Here is a 23,350-nt window from a genome sequence, read left to right on the forward strand (position 1 = left end):
CTGTAGACTCAGTAGAGGATGCACGGGAATCCTCGGTTACGAGCTCGTCATGGGCACAAAGCAGTGTGCTGGATCCCAGGCATTTCGCAGACCGCGGGGGCGCAGACTTTGCTTCCTGGTCTCCACCTCACATCCCCAGGCCAATTTGGGACCTGTTGGGAAGCAAAGGCCTTATTCTCCCAGTTTTTCTGCCAACTTTGGCGCTGGCTGCTCCCTGCATTGGGGTTTGGAGAATGTGGTTCTAACGTCAGAAACTCAAGAGAGCCTAGTTTGGGAGTGTGTGCGCGGAGGGTCGCCACCGGGAGGAGTCGGCGATCTGAATTTTAATAAACATCGCTCCTTGCTCGCGCCCTGATTTTTCTCGTGATTTTGGGCTAGGGTCCACTGGGTTAAATGCCATACTGTGCTGTTAACAAGCGCTGGCGTGGGCTAGGTGGTGAGCAGGTATGGTGGTGTCAAGTGCCCTGTTATGGCCAGAACTGTACAACTAGGAGCCGCTGAGTTACTGTGCAACCTTGACGGAGTAACTTCTTAGATCGTCAATTTCCAAATCTGGAAGATGGGGACAATGGTGGCATTCCCAGAACGGAAAGGTTTAATTTATGATGCTGTAAAGTTCAGATCAAAGTGACTGGCATATGGTAAGCCGTCAGGACCCATTGCTCTTGTTATTTATGGCTTACCACGTCCAATTGCTTACTCCAACACACACCCCTCAAGCGATGCTTTTTAGAGTTGTTCTTCGAAGAATCCGTACCTGATGATATTTAGAAACTGATTTTAATCACTGACATGAAAACAGTGCTAAAACAGGACTGACTGTAAGTTAATCTTTGATATTTAGGATCTTACGGTGCATTAGGACCTGTCACTGCACTCAACATGGAAATGTCATATTTAATTTGACACAGCATCTACTGTACTAAGTAGGAACCTAGGAGTGCAGCTCATCATTTATAACCATCGTTTATGACTCTAAGCAAGTCATGAAAGATCTTGGTGCTTCAGCTCCTTGATTTTAAAAATTAGATAAATATTGCCGGAAGCGCTAGGTGTGAATGAGTGATTGGGAAAGTCATATGTGAATATTTGACCGAGTGAAACCACTGGCTGTTGGGAGGGGGTGTAACTGTAATAATAATAATGTATTATCACTATTATTTTTATTAGTATTAATTATACCTATTAATAACATTTTGCATATTTGCTTTGTTCCCAATGCTGTATTAAGTGCCACGTATGTGATCTAATTTTAACCCCATCAGCAACCTTCTGCAGTTGACACACATCCCCATTTTGCAGAGAGAAAAGTTGAGGCACAGAGCACTGGAGGTATTCCCTGGAGGTTTCGCAATATTTATAGACACATACTGGCCCTTTTTGCAACTAGAGCTCATCCACAGATGACACTTGCTATCTGTGTTTGGATAATGGAGAGGTGGCTGGAAACCCACCCTCTGCCCAGCCTTACCAGCCACAGACCAATGACTCTTGCCCGCCCTGGTTGGGGGCTGGCTTCACCTTGTTCCTTCAGTCTTGGTCAGACCAAGCGTGAACACCCCTGCTGTTTTCACTCCTCCAGGGAAAGCAAAGAGAGGGAGAGCACTGCATTACCATGCTAATCAACCCCCGCCCCCCAAACAAAACTAACTCTGTTTACTTCTAAACCCCAACAAAAGAACCTTTGGAGTCTGGAGTACAGAACCAGAAAAATCTGGAAATTAAGTCAAGGGTTCACCTCCCCTCTTAGCCTCTTTTGTTGTGTCTGTTGCAACCCAAGTATCAGTAGAGCCCCTCCAGCCCTTCATTTATAGTGGGCAGGGTTATAATGATGCCCTTAAAATGTCCCTCAACATCTTCTCGGGAAATAAATTGGCTCCCGAGAGCTATCCCCACTGCTCTCTCTTTTCTAGCCGTCTTGCTTAGAGTCATTTGCATGAGAACAGATTCCTTTGTACAAAGTTGGCCTGCTTGTTCTCTGTGGACGTTTAGAGTCCTTCTAGTCTTCACGTTGGGTTGCTAGGCAGATATGACCCTGGCTTGCAAATAAGCTCACTGCATTTACCAGCCCGTGAGAACTTTAACTTGGGGTAAGTAGATTGAGAGGAATCTTGTCTGGAGCTCAGAGAGGAGCAAGCCTGCTTTTAGGGCTGGGTCTTCAGAGCAGCCAGTGAAGAGGGGGAGCATTTGAAGGGGCTTCAACCGGGGCCTTGATTGCCCTCCCATCCACTCTCCACCTTCCTGTCTCTGCAACACCCACCCATTATCTCATGTAAGGGCCTGTGTTCCTGGTGACCCACGTGTATTCAACTGAAGCAAATTTTTGCTTTAAAACTTTAGTATCTGCTTCTCCACACAGCAGAGCACCTCACAATCTTTTGCATCTGGGAATACTGATATTCCAGGTAGATGTGCTGAGTTTATCTTGTGGTTTGTGGGGTCTCTCCCAACCCCTACATTTTACAGCTTGATGGAAGGCAGGGCCCTTCAAATGGGAATGCATGCCCTTGGGGGAATTTGAAGGGGTTCTAAGGCACAGATAGTTTTAGGGGAATCAGCTTTCAGAACATCAGCTCTTTCCTAAAGCCGATTTCTCTGGGAACCCACCGTGCTGCAGGCCTGGCGCTTCGTTAGCCTTGCGCAGGTGGCCTTTTCCTGCTTGACCAGAGCCAGGATCCTATCAGCGTGCCCTCTCCTGCTAAAACGTCTCGCGGGGGAGCATCGAAATATGGACGTCAAGGAAACTTCCTTTCTTCAAGTCAATATGTCCCATCTCCCTCAGTCCATCTTGTTAAAGATGCTTTTCCAATCAAATTATTGTATGCTCAATAATAATTTGTCAAAATTTATAGTATATGTTGTTTGATTATAAATTATCACTTAGAGTAGTAATTGTGATAGGAACTCAAGTCCAGAAGGGGTTTTTTTTCACACCTGGAGTAAAGTGTGAAAAATTAAATTTCAGGGGCTGGCCTAGTGGCTTAGCAGTTAAGTTCGCACGCTCTGCTTCAGCAGCCTGGGGTTCGCCGGTTTGCGTCCTGGGTGCGGACCTGTGCACCGCTCATCAAGCCATGCTGAGGTGGCGTCCCACATAGAAGAACTAGAAGGATGTACAACTAAGATACACGACTATGTACTGGGGCTTTGGGGAGAAAAAGAAAAATGAGGAAGATTGGCAACAGGTGTTAGCTCAGTGCCAATCTCCCTAAAAAAAAAATTAAATTTCAATTTATACTCAAAGTCTGTATTTCAGAGAAACAGGATAAGGTAATTAAGTACGTTTAAACCTAAAAGTATATTGTATTGAGATGGAATGGAAATGCAGTTTTGAAAAAAAGAGAAAGAAATGATAGAAAATTATTTCTGACCTAAGGAGAAATGTTCTCATGTAATTTTTAAAGGAATGATGGTGGTTTTTCAAATTGCTCTGGTGTTTATATTACATTGGATATATTTAAAAGAGTGGTTTGATAGTTTTATTATAAAAGTCTACATTTACAGATTCAATTGAAATGATATCTTTTGCCACTAATTTAAAGTTACAATGAAACATTGAAGATAACTTAAACCTGTGTGAGGGTGGTATGGACTGAATGTCTGTCCCCCCTGCCCCCACCCCCAAATTAATATGTTGAAGCCTTAACCCCCAGTGTGACAGTATTTGGAGATGGGGCCTTTGGGAGGAATTAGATTAAGTCATGAGGGTGGGGCCCTCATGATGAGATTAGTGTCCTTATAAGAAGGGGAAGATAGAAATCTCTCTCTCTCTGTGAGAGCACACACTGAGAAAAGGCGTGTGGGCACACAGCAAGAAGGCAGCTGTCTGCAAGCCAGGAAGAGAGCCCTCACCAGAACCCAGCCGTGCTGGCAGCCCGACCTCAGACTTCCAGCCACCAGACCTGTGAGAAAATAAATTTCGATTGTTTAAGCCACCCGGTCTATGATATTTTGTTATGGCAGCTGATTGATATGGACCAGGTTTAGTGTTTTTCCAAATTCTTTTATGGGATGCCTAAGCAAAACAATTTGCAGGCCAGTGAGTATGGTCCATAATAATATGAGGCCAAGAAAGATGTGGTCCCTACCCTCAGGGGTTAAGTTCTGGGGAGATAAAACAAACCCAAGAGTCACCATAGTGGAGCGTGCAAGGCCAGGTAGGGGCTGTATAATGGAGAGGTACGATGTAAGATGCTATAAATGTAGGAAGCCAGTGAGCATGGGCTCTGGAGCCTGACTCAGCTCTGCCCTCACTAGCTATGTCACCTTAGGCAAATTACTTAACCTCTCTCTACCTCATTCGGCTCGTCCAAGAAGAGGGGGTAATAATAATAACACCTACTGCATAGGGTTGTTGTGTGGGGGCCCCGTGCTGTGTTGCTAGGTTAACTGAGTTAGCAATGTTTAAGGGGCTTGGCAGCTTAGCGCTATGCTTGGCTCACGATGAGGCCCTGTAACTCTTGGCTGGGGGATTGAGGAGGATGGAGATCAGTGAGGCGTAGAACAGGCAGAAAGACCTTGCAAAGACTGGCAAGGGGGAGGGGGAGGGTGAAAAGCACGAGAGGACGGCAGGAGGCAAGAGAGAGCATGCTGGATTTGGGGACCGGGATGTCACCTCCCCACCCAGGAGGCAGGGGCCTCCGGCGATCTGACTTCTACAATGCCTGGTTACTATGGGTGCAGTGTTGATGATGTATCACTGGGTGTGTCTCATTCACTCTGGAGTAAGTTTTATTTGATTTCAACACTGATATTTGCAGACTTCTCAGTCTTCACAGTTTACTGCTCCTATAGCCTTGTCATCCTCTTATTACTTAAAAAAAAAAAAGAGAACATCACCTCGAGGAGGCCTCTATAAATATCTCAAGCCTATTGCAAAAGTCCTAAAAACAACAAAACAAAAATCAAAATTCTCCCAACAAAGTGATTTTAATCACCTTGTTTTTAGGAGTAAATTTTATGACACAGTTGTGGGTCATGAAATGTAATTGGAAATGTTGGAAAGTGCTGTGTATGGGACCACTGGATTTGGCCCCGGTTAAATCAGGCTTTCTTTGAATAATTGTTGAAGTTGCTTCACCCTTCGTGTTCCTCAAGGCCAAGAAATAAAAACCTGCTTCCCTGCTATGTTTCTTGCCTGAAGGAAGATGCTGGCTTTCTCCATCTTGTCTAAACACGCACAGCCTGTCGTGCTGTTCCCTGGGATAATACATGGTGTTAAGCTCCTATTTTAACCCTTTAGGACCAGTACATCCTTGCGTTTCCAGATGGCTAGAGGGGTGCTCCGGGACTGTGTTATGGAGGCCAGGAGGGACCCTGCCCTGCCGTGGTCAGTGGAGGGCTCTGCCCTCCTTAGGTGAGCCTGAATGCTTAGTAGGGGTACATGGCGGGACTGGGTACAGGGAGCATCCCTCCCTCCATCCCACACCCACTGTTCCTCAACCCGGGCAGCCTCTGCTCATCACAGCCCACTCATGAGCACTCGTGAGCGTTTCCCAGGCCACAAAACCACACCCCAGAGGATGTGGTCCCTCCTCTCAGAGTGTTTACTGTCTAGTTCAGAAGATAGGACACGTGTGATTATTACCTAAAGCAGCATTTCAACAAGTGTACTTTTACAAGTGAGAATCTCGGAGAAAGGAGAACTTAGACAAGTCATCTGAGGTTAGGGAATTGATGAGATGGAGCTGAGCTTTTGGGGTGGGGCAGAGCAGGCTCGGCCGTAGTTGTTGATGTTAGATGCATTCATCCAGCAAGTACTGGTTAAACACCCTCTGGGCTGGGTACCGGGATTATGCAGGGCATAGAACAGATATTTATCCCAGCCCTTATGGAATTTGCATCCTAGAATTGTGGACTTTTCTTGCTGGAGCACCTAGCCTAGTGTCATGGACAAATAATTCTCTTGGATATATCTGATATTGAAATGTAATTCCCACTTTCAATTAGTGTCAGCAAAGGGGGATTTTCCTAGCACCCACCCTACACCGTGACTTGACCTCATACTGTTGTATTATCCGAAATCAGATTTGCTGGTAGGCAACGTACTCCAAGGACCATGCCAGCTGTCACCAGAATCTGTCCAGGTAGCGAGATCTGGCTCAGGTTTAGCCAGAATGGCACAGGCAGCCATGGGGTTGTGTGACAAGGAACTATAGTTTGGAGCTTTGGAAACGCAAATCAGAATGACTCTTCACTTTCACTTTGGCATTGTTGGTGACCATGGTGTTCGTAGCTCCTACCCTCTCCGGGTTCAGAATCTAGCAGCAGAGCGAGCAGACCAACAGTTATGACAAAAACCCAGCCAATAGCTGTGAGGAGTCTGGATTTCAGCATCTACACTCAGAAAAGTTTTGCTTAATATTAATTTTAGTGACGCTTTGGGCTTGCATAGTTCTTTTTCAAAGTTTTCTAGTATTTGTTATCTTTTTATCCTCCAAACGTTTGAGAGATGGAATAACAGTAGCCAACATTTCTGAGCACTTACCGAGAGTAGACGTGTGTTGGATTATTTCCTTCTCACATTGTGTTCGCGGTGGAGGAAGTTTACTATGGCTCTACATTTCAGGTCAGTGGGGAAACTGAGAGAAACAGAGAGACTTTGTAACTTATCCACGGTCACACAGCCAGCGAATGACTATGCTGAATTCTGGACACACATTCTTCTGGAAACAGGTCAACACACCCCCGAAAGGCAATTTGCCAAGTAACTGCTTCACTGGATTGAGCATTTTTTCCCCCAAGTTTTGGTCTGACCTCTACTTCTGCCCCTGCCTCCGCCTCAGAGGTTCTCAGATAAAACTTAGCTGGAATCTGTCTCAGTTGGTTTGAGCTGCCATAACATACCGTAAACTGGGTGGCTTAAACAACAGAACTTTATTTTTTGTTTTATTTTTCTTTTTTCCTGAGGAAGATTCACCTTGTGCTAACATCTGTGCCCGTCTTCCTCCACTTTGTATGTGGGTCACTGTCACAGCATGGCTGATGAGCAGTGTATGTCCGTGCCAGGGATCTGAACCCGAGAACCCAGGCCGCTAAAGTGGAGCACACTGAACTCAACCACCACACAATGGGGCTGGCCCCACCAACGGCAGAACATTATTTCTCACAGTTCTGGAGGCTGGGAAGTCTAAGATCCACAAGCCGGTGGATTTGGATCCTGGTGAGAGTTCTCTTCCTGCTTGCAGACAGCCGCCTTCTTGCTGTGTCTTCACTTGTAAGAGAGAGAACAAGTTCTCTCCTATCTCTTCTTATCAGGGCACTAATCCCATCATGAGGGCCCCGCTCTCAGGACCTCCTCCAAACCTAATGACCTCTCAAAGGCCCCTTCTCAAATACCATCACACTGGGACTTTGGGCTTCAACGTATGAATTTTGGGAGGATGCAACATTCAGTCTGTAACAGAATCTAACATATTTCGTTTTAGAGGTGGAACAGATCCAGGGAAAGGATAAGTCTGCAAAAATAGAAAAGATAGCATGTAGCATTTGATAGAAAGTTCCCTATTCTCCTGCAAAAATGACAGGAAAAAAAATGAAACTTTGACACATGAACCACTGATCAATCTTAACATGACAGGGAGAAAAATAAGATGTATGGGGTGGGCCTGCCAAAACATCACACCTGAATCTGATCTCGCCTCTAGATCTGCAAACCAGTTTACAGGGAAGATGGGGGTCCAGGGAACATTTTAAATGACACCATGGGGTACGATCAGTCAGATCCAAAATTTGAAAAATTTTATAGGACAAACAACCAAATTTATTTACAAATATATTGTAGGGAAGAGAGAGGAGGAACTTACATAAATGAAAAGAGAAGAGATACAAGAAGCAAATTCAATGTGTAGTGGACTGTGGACCCTGATCAGAACAAACCAACTGTAAAAAAAAAGCCATTGATGAGACAATGGAAGACATTTACACACTGATTGGATTTTTGATGATACTAACAAATTATGGTTAATTTTAAAAAGGGGCTACTAATAGAATTGTAGTTATATTTAAAAATAATTCTTATCTTTTAGAGAACCATATAGAAATGTGTATGGATGAAATTACATGATATCTGACGTTTGCTTCAGAACAATCCAATGTATGTGGAGGAGGGGAAGGGAAATAGAAGGGGAGACAGATGAAGCCCGGCTGGCCGTATGTTGATTATTGTTGAGTCTAGATGTTGGGTAGCTATGCATGAGTTTCTCAACTTTTGTATGTTTGACAACTTCCAGAATAAAATGGTTAATAAATAATAAGTAAATACAACTTTGGGGCTGGCCCCGTGGCTTAGCGGTTAAGTGCACGCGCTCCGCTGCTGGCGGCCCGGGTTCGGATCCCGGGCGCGCACTGACGCACCACTTCTCTGGCCACGCTGAGGCCGCGTCCCACATACAGCAGCTAGAAGGATGTGCAGCTGTGACATACAACTATCTGCTGGGGCTTTGGGGGAAAAATAAATAAATATAAATTAAAAAAAAATAATACAACTTTGTAAAAAGTCCTTAAAAAATTGGCAAACAGGCTTTCAAGGAGTGGATTGCAGGTAATTCACTCTGAGCCCTTTCTACTTGACCACACCCCTCATGATTTTTCTTGTCAAGTGGAAGATAAAATTTTAGAGAAAGGATGTTATTCAGAGGCCCATCTACTCTCTCTGTTTTTCTGACCTGTGTTCAAGGACCCAGCTATACTTTCCGCAGGGCTACTGAGTTTTCAGATACATGGCATGATGCCACCTCTGCCCTCCCAAATTGGGTCCTGCCACATGGCTTCCTTCTGTGACAGTCCCAACAGGTGGTTCTAGCCTAAAGCCAGGCAGGATGTCATATGCCCCCTGTGGATGAGTATCCTGGCGTTGTTGGGTTCACAGAAGTGATATTCCCAACAACAGGCTCTGGCTTGAGGTTTTTACGCTTAAAAAAAAAAAAGCATGTTAATTATCTAAGTGGAATTGCTGTCCAGCCTGGATAGAGGCAATCAATCAAAGATTTCCTTTGCTCCAGTTATAAGTAAGTCCTGGGGATGTAACATACAACGTGATGACTATAGTTAACACTGCTATATGGCTAAGAGAGTAGATCCTAAAGGTTCTCATCACAAGGGAAAAATCATTCTTTCTCTTTTTTTTCTTGTACCTATATGAAATGATGGACGTTAACGAAACTTATTGTGGTAATCATTTTGCAGTATATGTTAAGTGAAGTCGTTATGCTGTGCACCTTAAACGTATACAGTGCTGTATGTCAATAAAACTAAAAGAAAAAATATAATAGAAAAAAAAGATTTCCTTCTCATCTTCTGTTGAGCTAAGACTGAGGTCCCCCAGATACACTCTAAGAAAGCAATCTTTCTGAGTTGGGCCAGTCCCAAACTGACTTGTTTGGGTCTAGGGGCACAGGAAGGGGCCACAAGGATGTTTATTACACACAGATATTAAAAGCCTGAAAGCCCTCTTTCCTGGCTACCACGGTAACTGGATTCTCCTCTCCACTTGGGCCTGGATTAGCATGACGAAAAATTTAAGGACGCGCTCGCTGTCAGTCATGTGAGTGTGGGATGGGCTCCTGGGAGGGTGTGCCACTCCTCAAATTTCATGCCTATGGCACTCGGCTTGCCTCACCCCAGCGCTGTCTCTCACCTGGACTCACCTGGACTGATGCAGTGGACTCCTAACTGGAAAAAAAGCTGGACTCCTCAGCTTTTTCTCTCACCTGACACCCTGCAGCACACTTGTTTATTCTCTGCAGAGGAGCCAGAGGGACTCTGTTATGATGTGAGTCAGAACTCGCTGCTCTGGCTTGAAGCCTCCTCTAGCCTCCCCTCTTGCTCAGTGAGAGCCTGTCTTCCTCTTGACTCCATTTAGTCTTCACCCTTCCCCACTCCACTGTTTCTACAGTGGCTTTTTTTTTTATATATAATTTTATTTATTTATTTATTTTCCCCCAAAGCCCCACTAGATAGTTGTATGTCATAGCTGCACATCCTTCCAGTTGCTGCACGTGGGACGCGGCCTCAGCATGGCCAGAGAAGCGGCGCATCGGTGCGCACCCGGGATCCGAACCCCGGACCGCCAGCAGCAGAGCGCACACACTTAACCGCTAAGCCACAGGGCCGGCCCTACAGTGGCTTCTTTGTTGCCCTTCACGCGAGCTCACGCTTTGCCCTCACTGATTTCTCTGCCGGCCATACCTTTCTGACATAACTTCCGACAGCTGCCGAGCTTCCTCCCTTCTCTCCTACAGGTCCTTATAGAAAGATCACCTTTCCAGTGAGGTCATCCCTGACCTTCTCTAACTTTGCACCTGCTCCCCGCACCACTCCTGATCCCCTTCCTGATCTGATTTTCCCCCTGAAATTGTATTTTACTCATTTCCTTTCTTCCCCCCACAGGAAAGGAAGCAGCGTGAGGGCAGGGGTTTGGGGGTTTCAATCACTGCTGCGTGCACGGCGCCTAGAACGGGACGTGTCCTCAGTCCACGCTTGCTGGGTGGATGACAATGCATGGGGGAATCATTCCAGACTGCAGGTGGGCAGCTGCTGCCCCAGGCGCCTCCTGCCGGCCCCGCGTGACTGCTGGCCCCAGCCAGCGCCGAGGCCGTGTTCTGATTTGGCGGGTGAAACAACAGTGCTCTGCAACCAGAGATCACACTCCCCCTGTGCCTTTGTCTTTTTTGGCCTCAGCTCATCAGAAGCTTTGTCTCTGGAAAACCGACAGAGCCCTCTGCCAGAAAGGTCTGCCGACTTTCTTGTTATTTCAGCTGTTTTCAAGGCTCTCTAAGGCTGGTTGGCCACAGGGAGGCCCACGGGGAGCCAGGGTCAGGTGATGGACTTCGGACACCGCAAAGAGCATCTTCAGGTTGCCTCGCCCCATCTGCTCCTCAGCCCTTCCTGCCGACAGCCACCTGTTGGTCATTTTGCTGCTTATGAGTGCCTTGACCCAGAAGTAAGCCTGGAGCCTGAAGGGAGCTCAAACTTTGGTAGACGCAGTAGCCCTGCTTTAGAACAGGGGTCGGAGAGAAGAACACGAATCATTGCTAAATCTGATTGGCAACTAACATTCACTCTCCTGCTGCCTGAGGAGCACTGAGACGTGGGCAGGGGTTCATACTTGTGCTCAACGAGGATCCCTCCCAGTCAGTTCTGCTTGAATGGAACAGATGGGCCTTCCTTGTGAGGTTTATTGAGTAACGGGGTCAGGGACCTTCTAGGCCAGTGGAAGGAGGGGTGAATGCTGTATTTGCCAAAGACTCCCACTTTCTTCCTCAGCCCAGAGGAGTTCTCCTTGCCTGTGTCCACTCTCCGTTCTAAGAGGGGGAGGGAGATGTGTAATGAAAAAGTTGGGAAAGATTAGGGACTGAACTCAAAGTCTCAGCTTGGATCTTTTAAAAAATTCCCCCCAGCTTTATTGAGGTATAATCTACAAATAAAAATTGTATATACTTACCAGGTACAACACGATAGTTTGATATATGTATACATTGTGAAATGATTACCACAATCAAGGTAATTAACACATCCATTGCTTCACGTAGTTACCTTTTTAATTTTTTTGTGGTGAGAACATTTATCTACTCTCTTAGCAAGTTTCAAGTATATAATACAGTATTATTAACTATAGTAATTAGATCTCCAAAAATTATTCATCCTGCATAACTGAAAGTTTCTGTCCTTTGACCAACATCTCCCCATTTGCCTGACCTTTCAGCCCTGGCAACAACCATTCTACACTCTGCTTCTATAAGTACAACTTTTTTAGATTCTACATGTAGCTGAGATTATGCAGTATTTGTATTTCTGTGCCTGGCTTATTTCGCTTAGCATAATGTCCTCCAGGTTCATCCATGTTGTTGGAAATGACAGGATTTCCTTCTTTTTAAAGGCTGAATAATATTCCATTGTTTAGATATATTATATATACAGCACATTTTCTTTATCCATTCATCCATCGATGGACATTTAGGTTAATTCCGTATCTTGGCTATTGTGAATAATGTTGCAATAAACATGGGGGTGCAGATATGTCTTCAAGATACTGATTTCATTTCCTTTGGATAAATACCTAGAAGTGAAATTGCTGAATCATATGGTCATTCTGTTTTTAATTTTTTGAGGAACCTCCATACTGTTTTCCGTAACGTCAGCTTGGATCTTAATCAAGGTCCATGTCTTGGAGTCCATTCTTTGAATGTCTGGCTTGCCTTTTCCCTTTAGTTAAAAAAAATAAGTGGGGAAAGAATTAAACGTCTCCCTGGAGGTGTGGGCGTGAAGGATAATGCAATGGTGTACTAGCTAAGTTAGCTTGTTTCCATTCTATGAAAAATTTAAGTATTAATGATTCTCTTTGAAATCCTCAAAGGAATGTTTTATCATAGAACTGTTAAGAAAAACAATCTGTTTATTTATGTTCCCATCTTAATTTTAAGTTCTTTCTTAAGTGAATTTTTTTCCCTGAAGTCTTTTGTGTTGGATCATTCTGAAATAGATTATGGCTGAAGAATGAGGCCACTTAATTTAGTGGCTTACTTAGTTTGGAACAAACTAAGTAGCTTTAAGGAGAAAAGCCTCCTATGATTGTTGCTGATGGTCAGAAGGCAGTAGAATGAGGCTAAGAATCAACCGGCAGGTCAGCAAGTGTTTGTTAGGCACCCTCCTTGTGCAAAGGTTCTTTCTTCTAGAAAAAGAGAAGTTTTTTGGGCCTCAAGAACAACAAATACCAGTTGAATCTAACTGAGTTTGAAATAATAACTCTCCTTTTGGAAAACGGAAGAATTTGCATTTCTGAACAATTGATTCATTGGCCTGCAGATGACCATGGCTGTTTACTTGGACTTCCTTTTATTTTGATTAAGTGCGTTGCCCATCCTTTTGAGTTTATCTAGGTCTTCCAGAATTTACATACCTCCAACCACCCCCATCCACTTGGCTTGGCCGTTGGGTTGGCTGGCTGACTTTGTCAGCTCTGCATTCCTTCCTTGAGGGCAGGAATATACAACTGGAAATAGCATCTGTCATACCCCCAGCCCTAGTAGCATCTTTATATCTTACAAATTAGTTCTCCTTTAATCCTCTCCATGGGTTGGGTGTTCAACTGAAGTTTTTATTTGGTACAGAATTTCAAGTCTGTGTCTCCTTACTAACCTTGTAAATTTAGGGCTTTTAAGTGAACTACAGGTAATATGGTTTTATTCTATGGTTTCCATTTGCAAGTTGCAGTTGAAAGCATAACCTTTAATTCCTATCTTTCAAAACTCAACTGGGTTTATTGCTTTCTTGTTTATCCACTGAAGCTGAATCATCTCCAGTTAGGTAAGCATCAGTTAGGTTAATTATCTCCGGTTAGGTTAGTTTTCTTCTAGGACCAGAATCATGAGGTTTTTGTTTTCTAAGCATCTTGCTACTCAAAGTGTGATCCAAGGACTAGCAGTCTAGGCCTCACCAGGGAGCTTGTTAGAAATACAGATCCCAGGCCCCAGCCTTACCTACTGAATCTGCATTTTAATCGCCAGCTGATTTGTATGTACATCCAAGTGTAAGAAGCCCTGGTTGACCACATAGTTAGATTTTCTTATTAAAAATTACATTGTCAAGTTGTAAAGGGACACATTTCCATTAAAAAATTCTTTTGAAATTTTTTCTAACATTTTATTATGAAACATTTCAATCATACAGCGAAATTGAAAGAGTTCTACAGTGAGCTCCCATAGAATCTCCATCTAGATTCTGCCATTAACTTTTTTCTTACGTTTCCTTTTTTCCCAAGTTAATTTCTATCAATAATTTTATATAGAAATGTTAGTTTACAGCATGACTGTTAGAAAGGAAGTATGGGTGTCACTCATGTCTTAGAGGAAGTTAGGGTCTCACCCTTTCTTCTAGAATCCTCAATGGGTTTGATAAGATCACAATTAATTTAGGAATTTCTTGTGAGTCAGAGAATCATGGTGGAGTGGGAGGGGGGGAGCACTGAGATTTTGCAGAGTTGGGTGCTGGCCCTTACTCCATCCAGAACTCTGGGCCTCCATATTCTCATCTATGAAGTGAGTGGGTTGAGTATCATCATCTCCAGTGTTACTTCCAACCCTGTGATTATAGATCCGTTGCAAATATTATTAGCATCACTATTTCTCAGGTGGAGAAACTGATGAACCAGTTGAATATTTGAATAAGAAGGAAAACATGTGTTGGCATGGAAAAGTGATTATTTCCTAAGCTACTGAGTAAAACACAGCTGCACTGGCAGTTTTAACTCTGTTTTCCTGTCAATTTTTGTTCTTTTAGGAAATCTTAGAGAAATATGAAGTCCTTAACCATCTGGAACTCAGAAACTCATTCGAGGCTGACTGTGGTTTCTAGAACATCCAGGTGTTCTGCAGATGTGAGAATTTATCCTGCACTCACCAGCTGGAGTCCTGAACAGATGCAAGGCTTGTGCTTCGGCTCTAACATCCCTGAGCACAGAGGGGTCATTTTCTAGGTGGCCAAAGAGCAGTTGTTGACACTGATGTCTGGTTGCCGTGCACAACCAGGGACCCTACAGAGCTGCAGTGGGGAAAGCCAGATTCGAGGCTGCAAGTTTCCTGACTCTTCTGAATTAGGATTCCAGATGGGGGCCCCATTTCTGTAGCCCCCACCACCCCTCTAGGCACCACCACCACCGCCACCACTGCCACCACCACCACCACCACCAGCAGCAGCAGTATCTTCTTGCAAACTCCACTACTGCTCTCCAGGGACTCCCGGCATTGAAAGTGAGCAGAAGGGAGCTCTTAGAGAAGTCTCTAGCTGTGGCCCACCATCACTCCAGACACCCAGAATCCTCCCTTTACCACCATGGGCTGGCTTTTTCTAAAGGTTTTGTTGGTGGGGGTGAGTTTCTCGGGATGTCTTTATCCTCTTGTGGATTTTTGCTTCAGTGGGGAAACAAGAGGCCAGAAACCGAATTTCGTGATCATTTTGGCGGATGACATGGGGTGGGGTGACCTGGGAGCAAACTGGGCAGAAACGAAGGACACTGTCAACCTTGATCAGATGGCTGCAGAAGGAATGAGGTGAGTATTGAAGATGCCAAGCCAGCATCTCTTTGGATGTCTTACCCTGACTCTTCTGGGGGGAAAGGGCAGCATAAAGCACTTAAAGAGCAATTGATGGGTCCGTGTTGATTTAATTAATTGATTAACTCAATTTGAAGCCAGTACAGCATCATGAAGAAATTCACCTATCCATCCGTCCATCCATCTGATAACACTTATTGTGCGTGTGTTAGGAGCCGAGAATACAGACAGAGGTGAACAAGATAAAAAACTTTGCCCTTAAGGTACTTATTGTCTGGTAGAGGAGGCAGGTTAAAAGGAAAATAAAGATTACTATCTAGTACATGAGCCTGCATCAGGAATTTTTGGGGTGTGGAACCCAGCCTTGGGGTTCAAGGGAGAAGGTGACCTTTGAAGAACAACTGAAAGTCAGGGAAGCCCACAAAGGCAAGAGGACTTATTTGTGAGCAGACAGGACTTACTGGTCCTTTTAGGCACACTTGCCTCGAAGGGACAGCAGAAGGCGAGAGGCGTGCGTCTGAATGGGTCAAAGTGTTGATAAATCGTTTTTGTTCAGATGCTGAGCCCCTTTGCCCACTTAGATAGAGAAGAAGTGTCAGAGCTTTCAGACTTTTGGATTTTCTTCTTGGGCTGGTGTTGATCACACTGGCCGGCTCAGATCCCATCTGCGCTGGGTTAAACGCCTCCATTAGGCTCGTGGGAGTTCCAGCTAGCTGGTTAGGACAGCGCATGGGATGTCTCTACAGAGTTTCAGCCTCTTGCATCCTCAGGCTAGGAGCTTTCCCCTGAGATATGGGCCCTTGAGCTCCCTGCATCTGGTCTAACCCACTCCAGTCCATCCTCCTCACCTCACGCAGGGTGAACTTTCTAGAAACACTTCTCTGCTTCCAGTCCTTCAAAGGCATTTTGTGGCCCTAAGGATAAAATCCAAACTCCAAACAGCAGCTTACAAGACCAGCCCATTCTCCACACTGGTTCCCAGCACTGCTCTCTGTCTCGCAGCCGTCTGCAGTTGTTGCCTCCCTCTGCGTGGGCCTCACCTATGTGGTTAGTTCTTCTGGGGACACTTTCCGCTTCCTCTGTGTAGTTAGTTTCTACTCACCATTTGGGTCCCGATTCCACATGAAGTCCTCAGGAAAGCTTTCTTGGCTGCCTCAGGTGTCCCTTGCTGCTCTCCCTGGTGACTGTTTAACCATCTGACCACCTGTGTTGGGTTGAGTAATGTCCCCACCACATTCATGTCCGCTCTGAACCTCAGAACCTGACCTTATTTGGCAACAGGGTCTTTGCAAATGTAATTAGTTAAGGATCTTGATATCATAATTGATTTAGGGTGGGTCCTAAATCCAATGACTAGTGTCCTCATAAGAAGAGGAGAGGACACAGAGAGATGCATGAGGGAGAAGGGGATGTGAAGATGGCGGCAGAGAATGGAGTGAAGTGTCTACAAGCCAAGAACACCAAGGATTGCCAGCAACCACAAGAAGCTAGGAGAGAGGTGTGGAACAGACTCTGCCTCTGAGCCTCCAGAAGGAACCAGCCCTGCCCACATCTTGATTTCAGACTTCTCGCCTCTGGAATGGTGAGAGAATAAATTCCTGTCATTTTAAGCCACCCCATTTGTGGTAACTTGTTCTGGCAGCCACAGGAAATTCGTACACCTCGCTTCTAGCTCTGGGCTTCAGAAGAAAAATACCTTGTCTATTCTTCCTCCTTTATATTCCCAGCATGTAGGTCAGTGCCTGGCACATAGTAGGCAATTGATAAATATTGGTTCATCAATAAGTGGGCTTTGGGAGTTTAAGATGCCTTGAAATGTCACCCCAAATTTTGCACGTGGGGATTTTTTCTGGGTGGAGAGTTAATCCATAGCATTTACCAGGTCCTCAAAGAGAACTGGATTGCCAAATGCTTAAGAACTTCTGCTTTTAGCATCGAATGGGTTTGTGGGGAAATATCTGGCCCATTATTTAACCCGAGATTTGCAAGGCCTAGACATTCTTCTTACAGGCTGTCCCCACCAGCACGCTCTCCTCCTCAGCAGAAAGGGCATCTCCGGGACCAGATGCCAACACAGTTTGCTGGGCTCTCCTATTTTTTTCTCCTCTTTATGAAAATATTCTTTCCATCTGAGTCTCGTGACAGGGGCCAGGTGGACGGCCCTCTGGCCCGAGGTCGACGGCTTTTCACTTCGTGCTTTGTTGACAGGAAAGCGAGCTTCCTGTGAGCCACGGATTGATTGATTCATCGCTGACTACCTCCTGCCTACTCGCGGCCAGTGGGGAACCATGACTTTCAGATGAGAACTGTTATTGCCACACAGGGTCTAAGGGTGACTGGAGAAGTATCTTTTCTATTGTCTCCTTTTTTATTAGTTTCCTAGGGCTGCCACAATGAATTACTACAAACTGAGGGACTTAAAGCAACATGGATTTATCCTCTCACGTCATAGGATGTTGTGAGGGTTGAATTAAACAGTCCATGTAAGCAGTTAGCACTGAGCCTGGCACACAGTAGAAACAGATAGATGTTAGCTCTGGTTATTTTTGTTATTGTTATTAGAAATAATATCCATTTGAATTGTCAGTGCGAATTGGCTACTCTGCATGATGAAAGGTCTAAATGAGAAATCCTAGAAGGAGGAGTGGGTTTCCAGGGACAGGTCCCTGTTAATCTCTATGTGGACCGTGCCCCCTGGGCCAGCACGTGTATCTGAATCAGACACAACAGCTGCCCCAAGAGCTGACCCGTACCGAGTGCCTGCAAGGGGCCCGGCTCTCGGCATTGCCCCATGTGCTTCTGGTTACCAACCAACATTTCTCTTCTTTCACTGATGAGGAAACCAAGGTCAAGTAACTCACCCAGAGTTGGTAAGTGGCCGGTTCAACATTCCCTCCTTCTAGAGCCTTATCTTGAAGGGCTGGGAGGAAGAGGGGAATTAACGAAGAGTATCCTGTAAGGCCTGGGCCGGCTTTGCCATGGGGGCTGTTGAAGAGGAGGAGGTTGGAATCTCAACATTTTTCCCCCCTTTGGGGCTGACAGAGGATTTCTGTGCTGTCCAGGGACGAGAGGCACCCTGAGCAATGGGATGCTAATCGTCGGAAAGGTTGGTGCCGCTGTTGGACGCAGGCTCAACCAGCCTGGGATGTGTGGTTGCTGAGGTTGCAGGCACCTGCGATCTCACCCTGCCCACTCCTCATCTCCAAGCCCCTTGCTACGCCCCCAACATTGAGCTTATTTCTGTCCTCGAACACTCTTGCTTGCCTCAGGGCCTTTGCATTGACTGTTCCCTCTTCCTGGGAAGAAGCTCTCCCCTCAGGATTCGAGCGGCCAGTCCGTCTCATCCTTCTGGTCTCTGCTCAGACTCGCATCCTTGAAGAGGCCTTTCCTGACCACTCTCTCCAACATTGCCTCCCTTCACCATGCGTGTCTCTTACTCTTTCTCCTGCTTTATTTCCATGACCTGCATCACTGTTGAAATGATCTATGTTTACTTCTTTATTGCCTGTCTGTCATGCTGGAATGTCAGCTCCTTCGAGGAGCAACCTTATCTATGTTGTTCATGCCTCCAGTGCTTGAAACAATGCCTGGCACGTGGCAGGTGCTCAAAAAATATTTCTTCATGTATTTGGACTCCTGGGTCTAACCTTCTGGATGTGCATAGATGGGTTAACCACAGCGTGGGATCTGGGACCAGGCTGCCTGGGTCTGTCACTTCCTAGCACTGGAATACTGGGCTCATTACTAAACCTCACTGGGCCTCAGTTTGTTCATCTCTAAAATGAGACAATGACAGCATCTATACCACAGTGTCATTTTGAGGTGGAAATGAGTTAAGTCATGTAAGGCTGTGGAAGAGTCCCTGGCACATATTGGTGCTTGGTGGGTATAGTTCTTATTATCCCCTGTAACATTGGCTCTGCTCCCCTGCTCCCCACCATGTCCCCCTCCCCTGGCTAGGGGGCCACGCCTATTTATGCAGCTTATGTTCCAGCAGCACCTCACTCTGTCTGTGCCCCGACCCTCATCCTTCCCCAAGCTGGGCCGTGGAACTTGCCTTGATTCTGCTCATTCCTAGACTAAGTCCCCAGGGCAACTTTTAAATGTCTGTTTATCATTTCCCTTTTACTTCCCTGCCGGCCCACACCGGTAGTGTTTTCTTTTTAACCTGCCTATGGTAGATGCAATTTGCCACTTTGTGAACAGAAAGGGCACCATTCACAACATAATTGTGATGTTATCATTGTTGCAGGAAAAAAGGAATGTTTGAGGGAAGAAAAGCAGAATTCTCGGTGCCTTGATTTTGATGTGCCTTTTCAGACTTCTTAAACTCCATTTCCATGGAGATAAACTAGCGGTTGTGACCTGAAACCCCACGGTCTTGAGCTCATTTACAGTAGCTCAGGTCCAAGAGCATCCATGCCACATACCACACAGGGGTAAACTGAGACCCAGAGAGAAATGAAGTGATTTTGCTGTTTTAATCAGCTCTCTAACATGTGGGGGCAGGTTATCCAGTTTGCAGATTCGCCACGTTAAAAATAATGACAATTTATTTGTGAAAATAACGAAAGCTACCACAAAGCAGCAAACGTCTCCTTATCAGAGTGCGTCGTCGTTCGGGGCCCCCTAGGGTTCAGTGACTGCCCATGTGTGCAGCGCAGGGCGGCCAGGCCCCTTGCACCTGTCAGTAGATTCTCGGCCAATGTGTTTTGCTCTTGACCTCATGGGCTGTCATTTCGCCAGTGTCTTGTGCAAAACTGATCGGGGCAGTGCTGTTGAATATTTGAAAGTTTAAAAATGATTTGATGACCAGAAGAAAGTCGAAATGTTGGAATTTAAGTGAAAATGCCAGGGACTTAGTAATCAAATAAAACTTAAATTTCTCAAGCAATGAGAAAACTTGTATTACAATACAGGATAGAAGAATGAATTGCTCAGAGTTCAGAAAAGAGAAAAGAACAAGTGCATTTCATTGGCATCTCTTCCAGCATTTCCAGCAGTCTGAAAAATGTTTGAATCACTGTGAGAAGCCAGTGAATAACCTTGATAAGGCAGCACTAGTTCAGTTTGTCTGCGGCACATCCAGGGAAGGCCAACGCTGGTTTCACCTGTAATAAACAAGCAATGTATTTATTGAAACTTTTGGGTTGAGAAGTAACGTGCATAAGTCTCCTGGCTAAGTGATTGGATTCAAGCAATGGCTAAGGATGTCCAAACTGGGGTTTGAGCCTCTGAGTGGTCACGACCCGGTGTTTTGGGGGGAGAGGAGAATGACTAGTGAGAGTGAGAGAGAAGTGGTCCCAGCCAGCAAAACCCAGACACTACCCACTCGCTTAAATTGTCTGCCAGGCTGGCTCAGAAACGAAGTTGACAGTATATTGTAAATACATTTACTTATGTAAATTGACTTGCAATATGTTAACTTTGCGCCTTGATTTCTCTTCCTCTCTGCTTCACCCCTTCCCTGCCCCCAATTTACTTTTGAGTCAAGTCAGTGCTGCTGCTGAGAGTTATAGGCAGTGGCTTAGCTAGGAATCCAAGATGGATATTCACCCTGGAAGGTCAGAGGCTCCCCGAAGCTTGAGGCTGTCTCTAAAAAGGGCTTTGGGAAGGAATAAATTGAGCTGTCAATTCAGTCAAACATCTACTGTGATTTCTGTTTTCAGAATTGGTTTTTTGTGGAAATTCATCCACCCTGTTACTGGATCTCAGGACTTGCTCAGCCCTCCTGCCGCCTTTGGGATTTTACAGTAACCCGAAGGAAGATGAGAACCAGGCTGGCCCTCAAATCTGCAGGGGGCTGTAATGAGGTCGTGAGGTCTGGTGGACACGGTGAGAACTAGGGCAGAAAGAACTTTCCGAAGGAGACTTACATTAGCAAGAGAAAGACTCTTCTCCCACCATGTAACCCCCTTCCAGCTCTATGCCCCTCCCCACAGTAATTCAGATTCAGAGTTGAGGACCTTCGTCAGGGAGAAATCGTCTTGTCCCATGATCTTCACCATTAACTCTGAGAGGTTTGCCTTGGACTATCCCATCCTATCTTCTTCTGTAAGCTCTCGGCATCATGGGACAGGCAGTTTTACATCTCTGTCCTTTGCTAAGTAGGTCAGATAGACATAAAAATCATGTAATGCCCATCTACCAACTGGGGCAAGGTGAAGCTTAAAAACAAAGATTCTGCGGGTTTTATCCTCGTGGCTCTGTTTAATAGATGGGGATGTGCAGGAACACAGTGATCTACATGTCAGGCAATCTTAGAGAAAAGGAACTGAAATATTAACCGGTGAGGCCTTGGTGCCAGCCTGCGTCACAACTGCAGGTTCAAAATAGCCCAACTACAGTCATTCAACAACGAATCTTGACTGAGTGTGGGTCACGAGACAAATGCTGGGAGACCCCAGCCAGCACTGCCCTTAAGAGACTGACAGCTGGTGATGAATAAAGACAGGAAAACCAGACTAGAGAATGCAGAAGGGAGTGTGCTCTAAGAGCAGGAACTCCTGACACATCTTCCCCCCTGGGGCTTTTATAACCTGAGTTGGATGTAAGTGAATTGACACCCTAGGGGGTGGAATTAGCACATTACTTATACAAGGTCAGTTGGTTGGTTGCAGTCAAGAATGAGAAAGGTCTGCGCTGGGCTTCTCACCTTTTGGGTGATAAAGCTCAGAGCGAGAAGTAAGAGTTAGAGACAGCGCTGTGGGACCACAGGAAGGGAAAGGCCGTTTCTCCAGAGGGAAGCCCAGAGATATTCCATAAAGCTTATCTGTTAGGACCAGGGTGCCGAGACCTTAAAGATGAGTATAAATTAGCCAGATGAAGGGGAGGAAAGAGTGTTGTAGGCAGAGGGAAATGCATGAGCAAAGACCCAGAGCTGAAAGGTGCCCGTTCACTCAATAAATATTCACAGAGGCTCCCCTAGGCACTGTCCTAGGTGCTGGGAGTATCTCCAAAGTGAGCCAAACAATGACAAGCCCTCGCTTTCCGGGGGCTGGCTTGGATTCTGTGATTGAGTATGGCTGGGATAAGGGGTATGAGGCCGGACCGATGGAGGGAGCAGTTGGTGAAGGGCGTCATGCGCATACTCAAGTGTTTGGACTTGATCCTGAAGGCAGTGGGGGCCCTGAGGACAGAAGTCATCGACCTGCATTTGAGATGGATTGTTCCAGCTTACTAGGGCTGGCCCACACTGGTGGCTGGGAGGGCAGAGAGCGTATTGCGGGAACTCCAGGATGGCTTGGTCAGGGCTGTGGCAATGGGAGAAGTATCTGGTCCAGGAGGCACCGAGATGCCCGTGTGTGTGTCCTGTTGTCAAGTACCTCCTGTGTGTCCTTCCTTGAGTGTGAATGTGCACATATCCACAACGAGAATGTGAAAAGGAAAGGGGAAAATTGCTGAGGATCATACCAAGCTCAGGTGCCAGGAATCCTTTTTTGAAAAGAACAAGAGTATGAGTGGATGGATACATGGATGAATGAATGAATGAGTAAACAAAACATGTCAAGTTCACTATTTGCTGCCATATTTACTTGTCGTTTACAAAGGGCCTGCATATCCATTATCTCAATGATCTCACTTAACCTTCTGAGGGATGACCCAGCTTTCTTCCCATTGAACAGAAGGCAACACGGAGGCCGAGCTGAGCTGGTTTGTCTAAGTCCTACTTCAGCGTTTTTCCAGTTCTCACCTCCCACCCCTGTCTCTCTATGCACAGAGGCAACAGCAAATGATTTTTAGAAGCTGTTTCCTCTTCCAAGCCTTTAAATTATGAATGGAGCAAAGATAGTTTTTATTCCAGTCACATAGCAATTTAGAGTGTTGCCACAGAAGGCCTCATCATCTATTTAAAATTCCTTATAAATGAAGGTTGGACATGCTTAACTCTGCCATGTTATGTCTCTCCAGGGCTTTCGTGGCAGCGCTTCCAGGGCTAACGTTCCCTGATCCTAATACATGTAATTTATGCAATGGCAAGTTGCTTTGGTTTCTGTCTGGCTGTGTCTTAATTTGCGCTGACTTTCCTGTTAACAGGCGGTTGTAATGTCTGGATCTGTATTTCCAGCTTTGCTCAATGTATTTTCAGACTTTAATTAGGACCCCTGTTGATGAACTGGCCTGAGCCTGCCCAGATAGATTTGGGGAAAAACAAAAGAAGCTTTCCAAATAGCAAGACCATTTTATTGCTTATTAATTAGTCCCTGCCAAAGGGAGGTAGATGCCGGGAGAGGGGAGAAGGGGACGTGCAGGTCAGTTCAGCGGGCTGCGTGGGGGGTTGTTGGTTTTTTGGGGGGAGGGGG

At 45.6% G+C, this 23,350-nt stretch overlaps 1 protein-coding gene across 1 annotated transcript in view; it reads left to right on the forward strand.

Moving 5' to 3' along the window:
• The window catches only part of ARSG (arylsulfatase G), a 109,171-nt gene that overhangs the window by 25,466 nt on the left and 60,355 nt on the right, over nucleotides 1-23,350 (forward strand). Inside the window, exon 2 of the mRNA XM_058561433.1 lies at nucleotides 14,275-15,044. Coding sequence (XP_058417416.1) covers nucleotides 14,827-15,044 — 218 coding nt within the window. The 5' untranslated portion in view covers nucleotides 14,275-14,826. The remainder of the gene's footprint in view (nucleotides 1-14,274; nucleotides 15,045-23,350) is intronic.

Source organism: Diceros bicornis, chromosome 18 (assembly GCF_020826845.1).
Source record: "Diceros bicornis minor isolate mBicDic1 chromosome 18, mDicBic1.mat.cur, whole genome shotgun sequence".
In the NCBI taxonomy this organism is placed as follows: domain Eukaryota; kingdom Metazoa; phylum Chordata; class Mammalia; order Perissodactyla; family Rhinocerotidae; genus Diceros; species Diceros bicornis.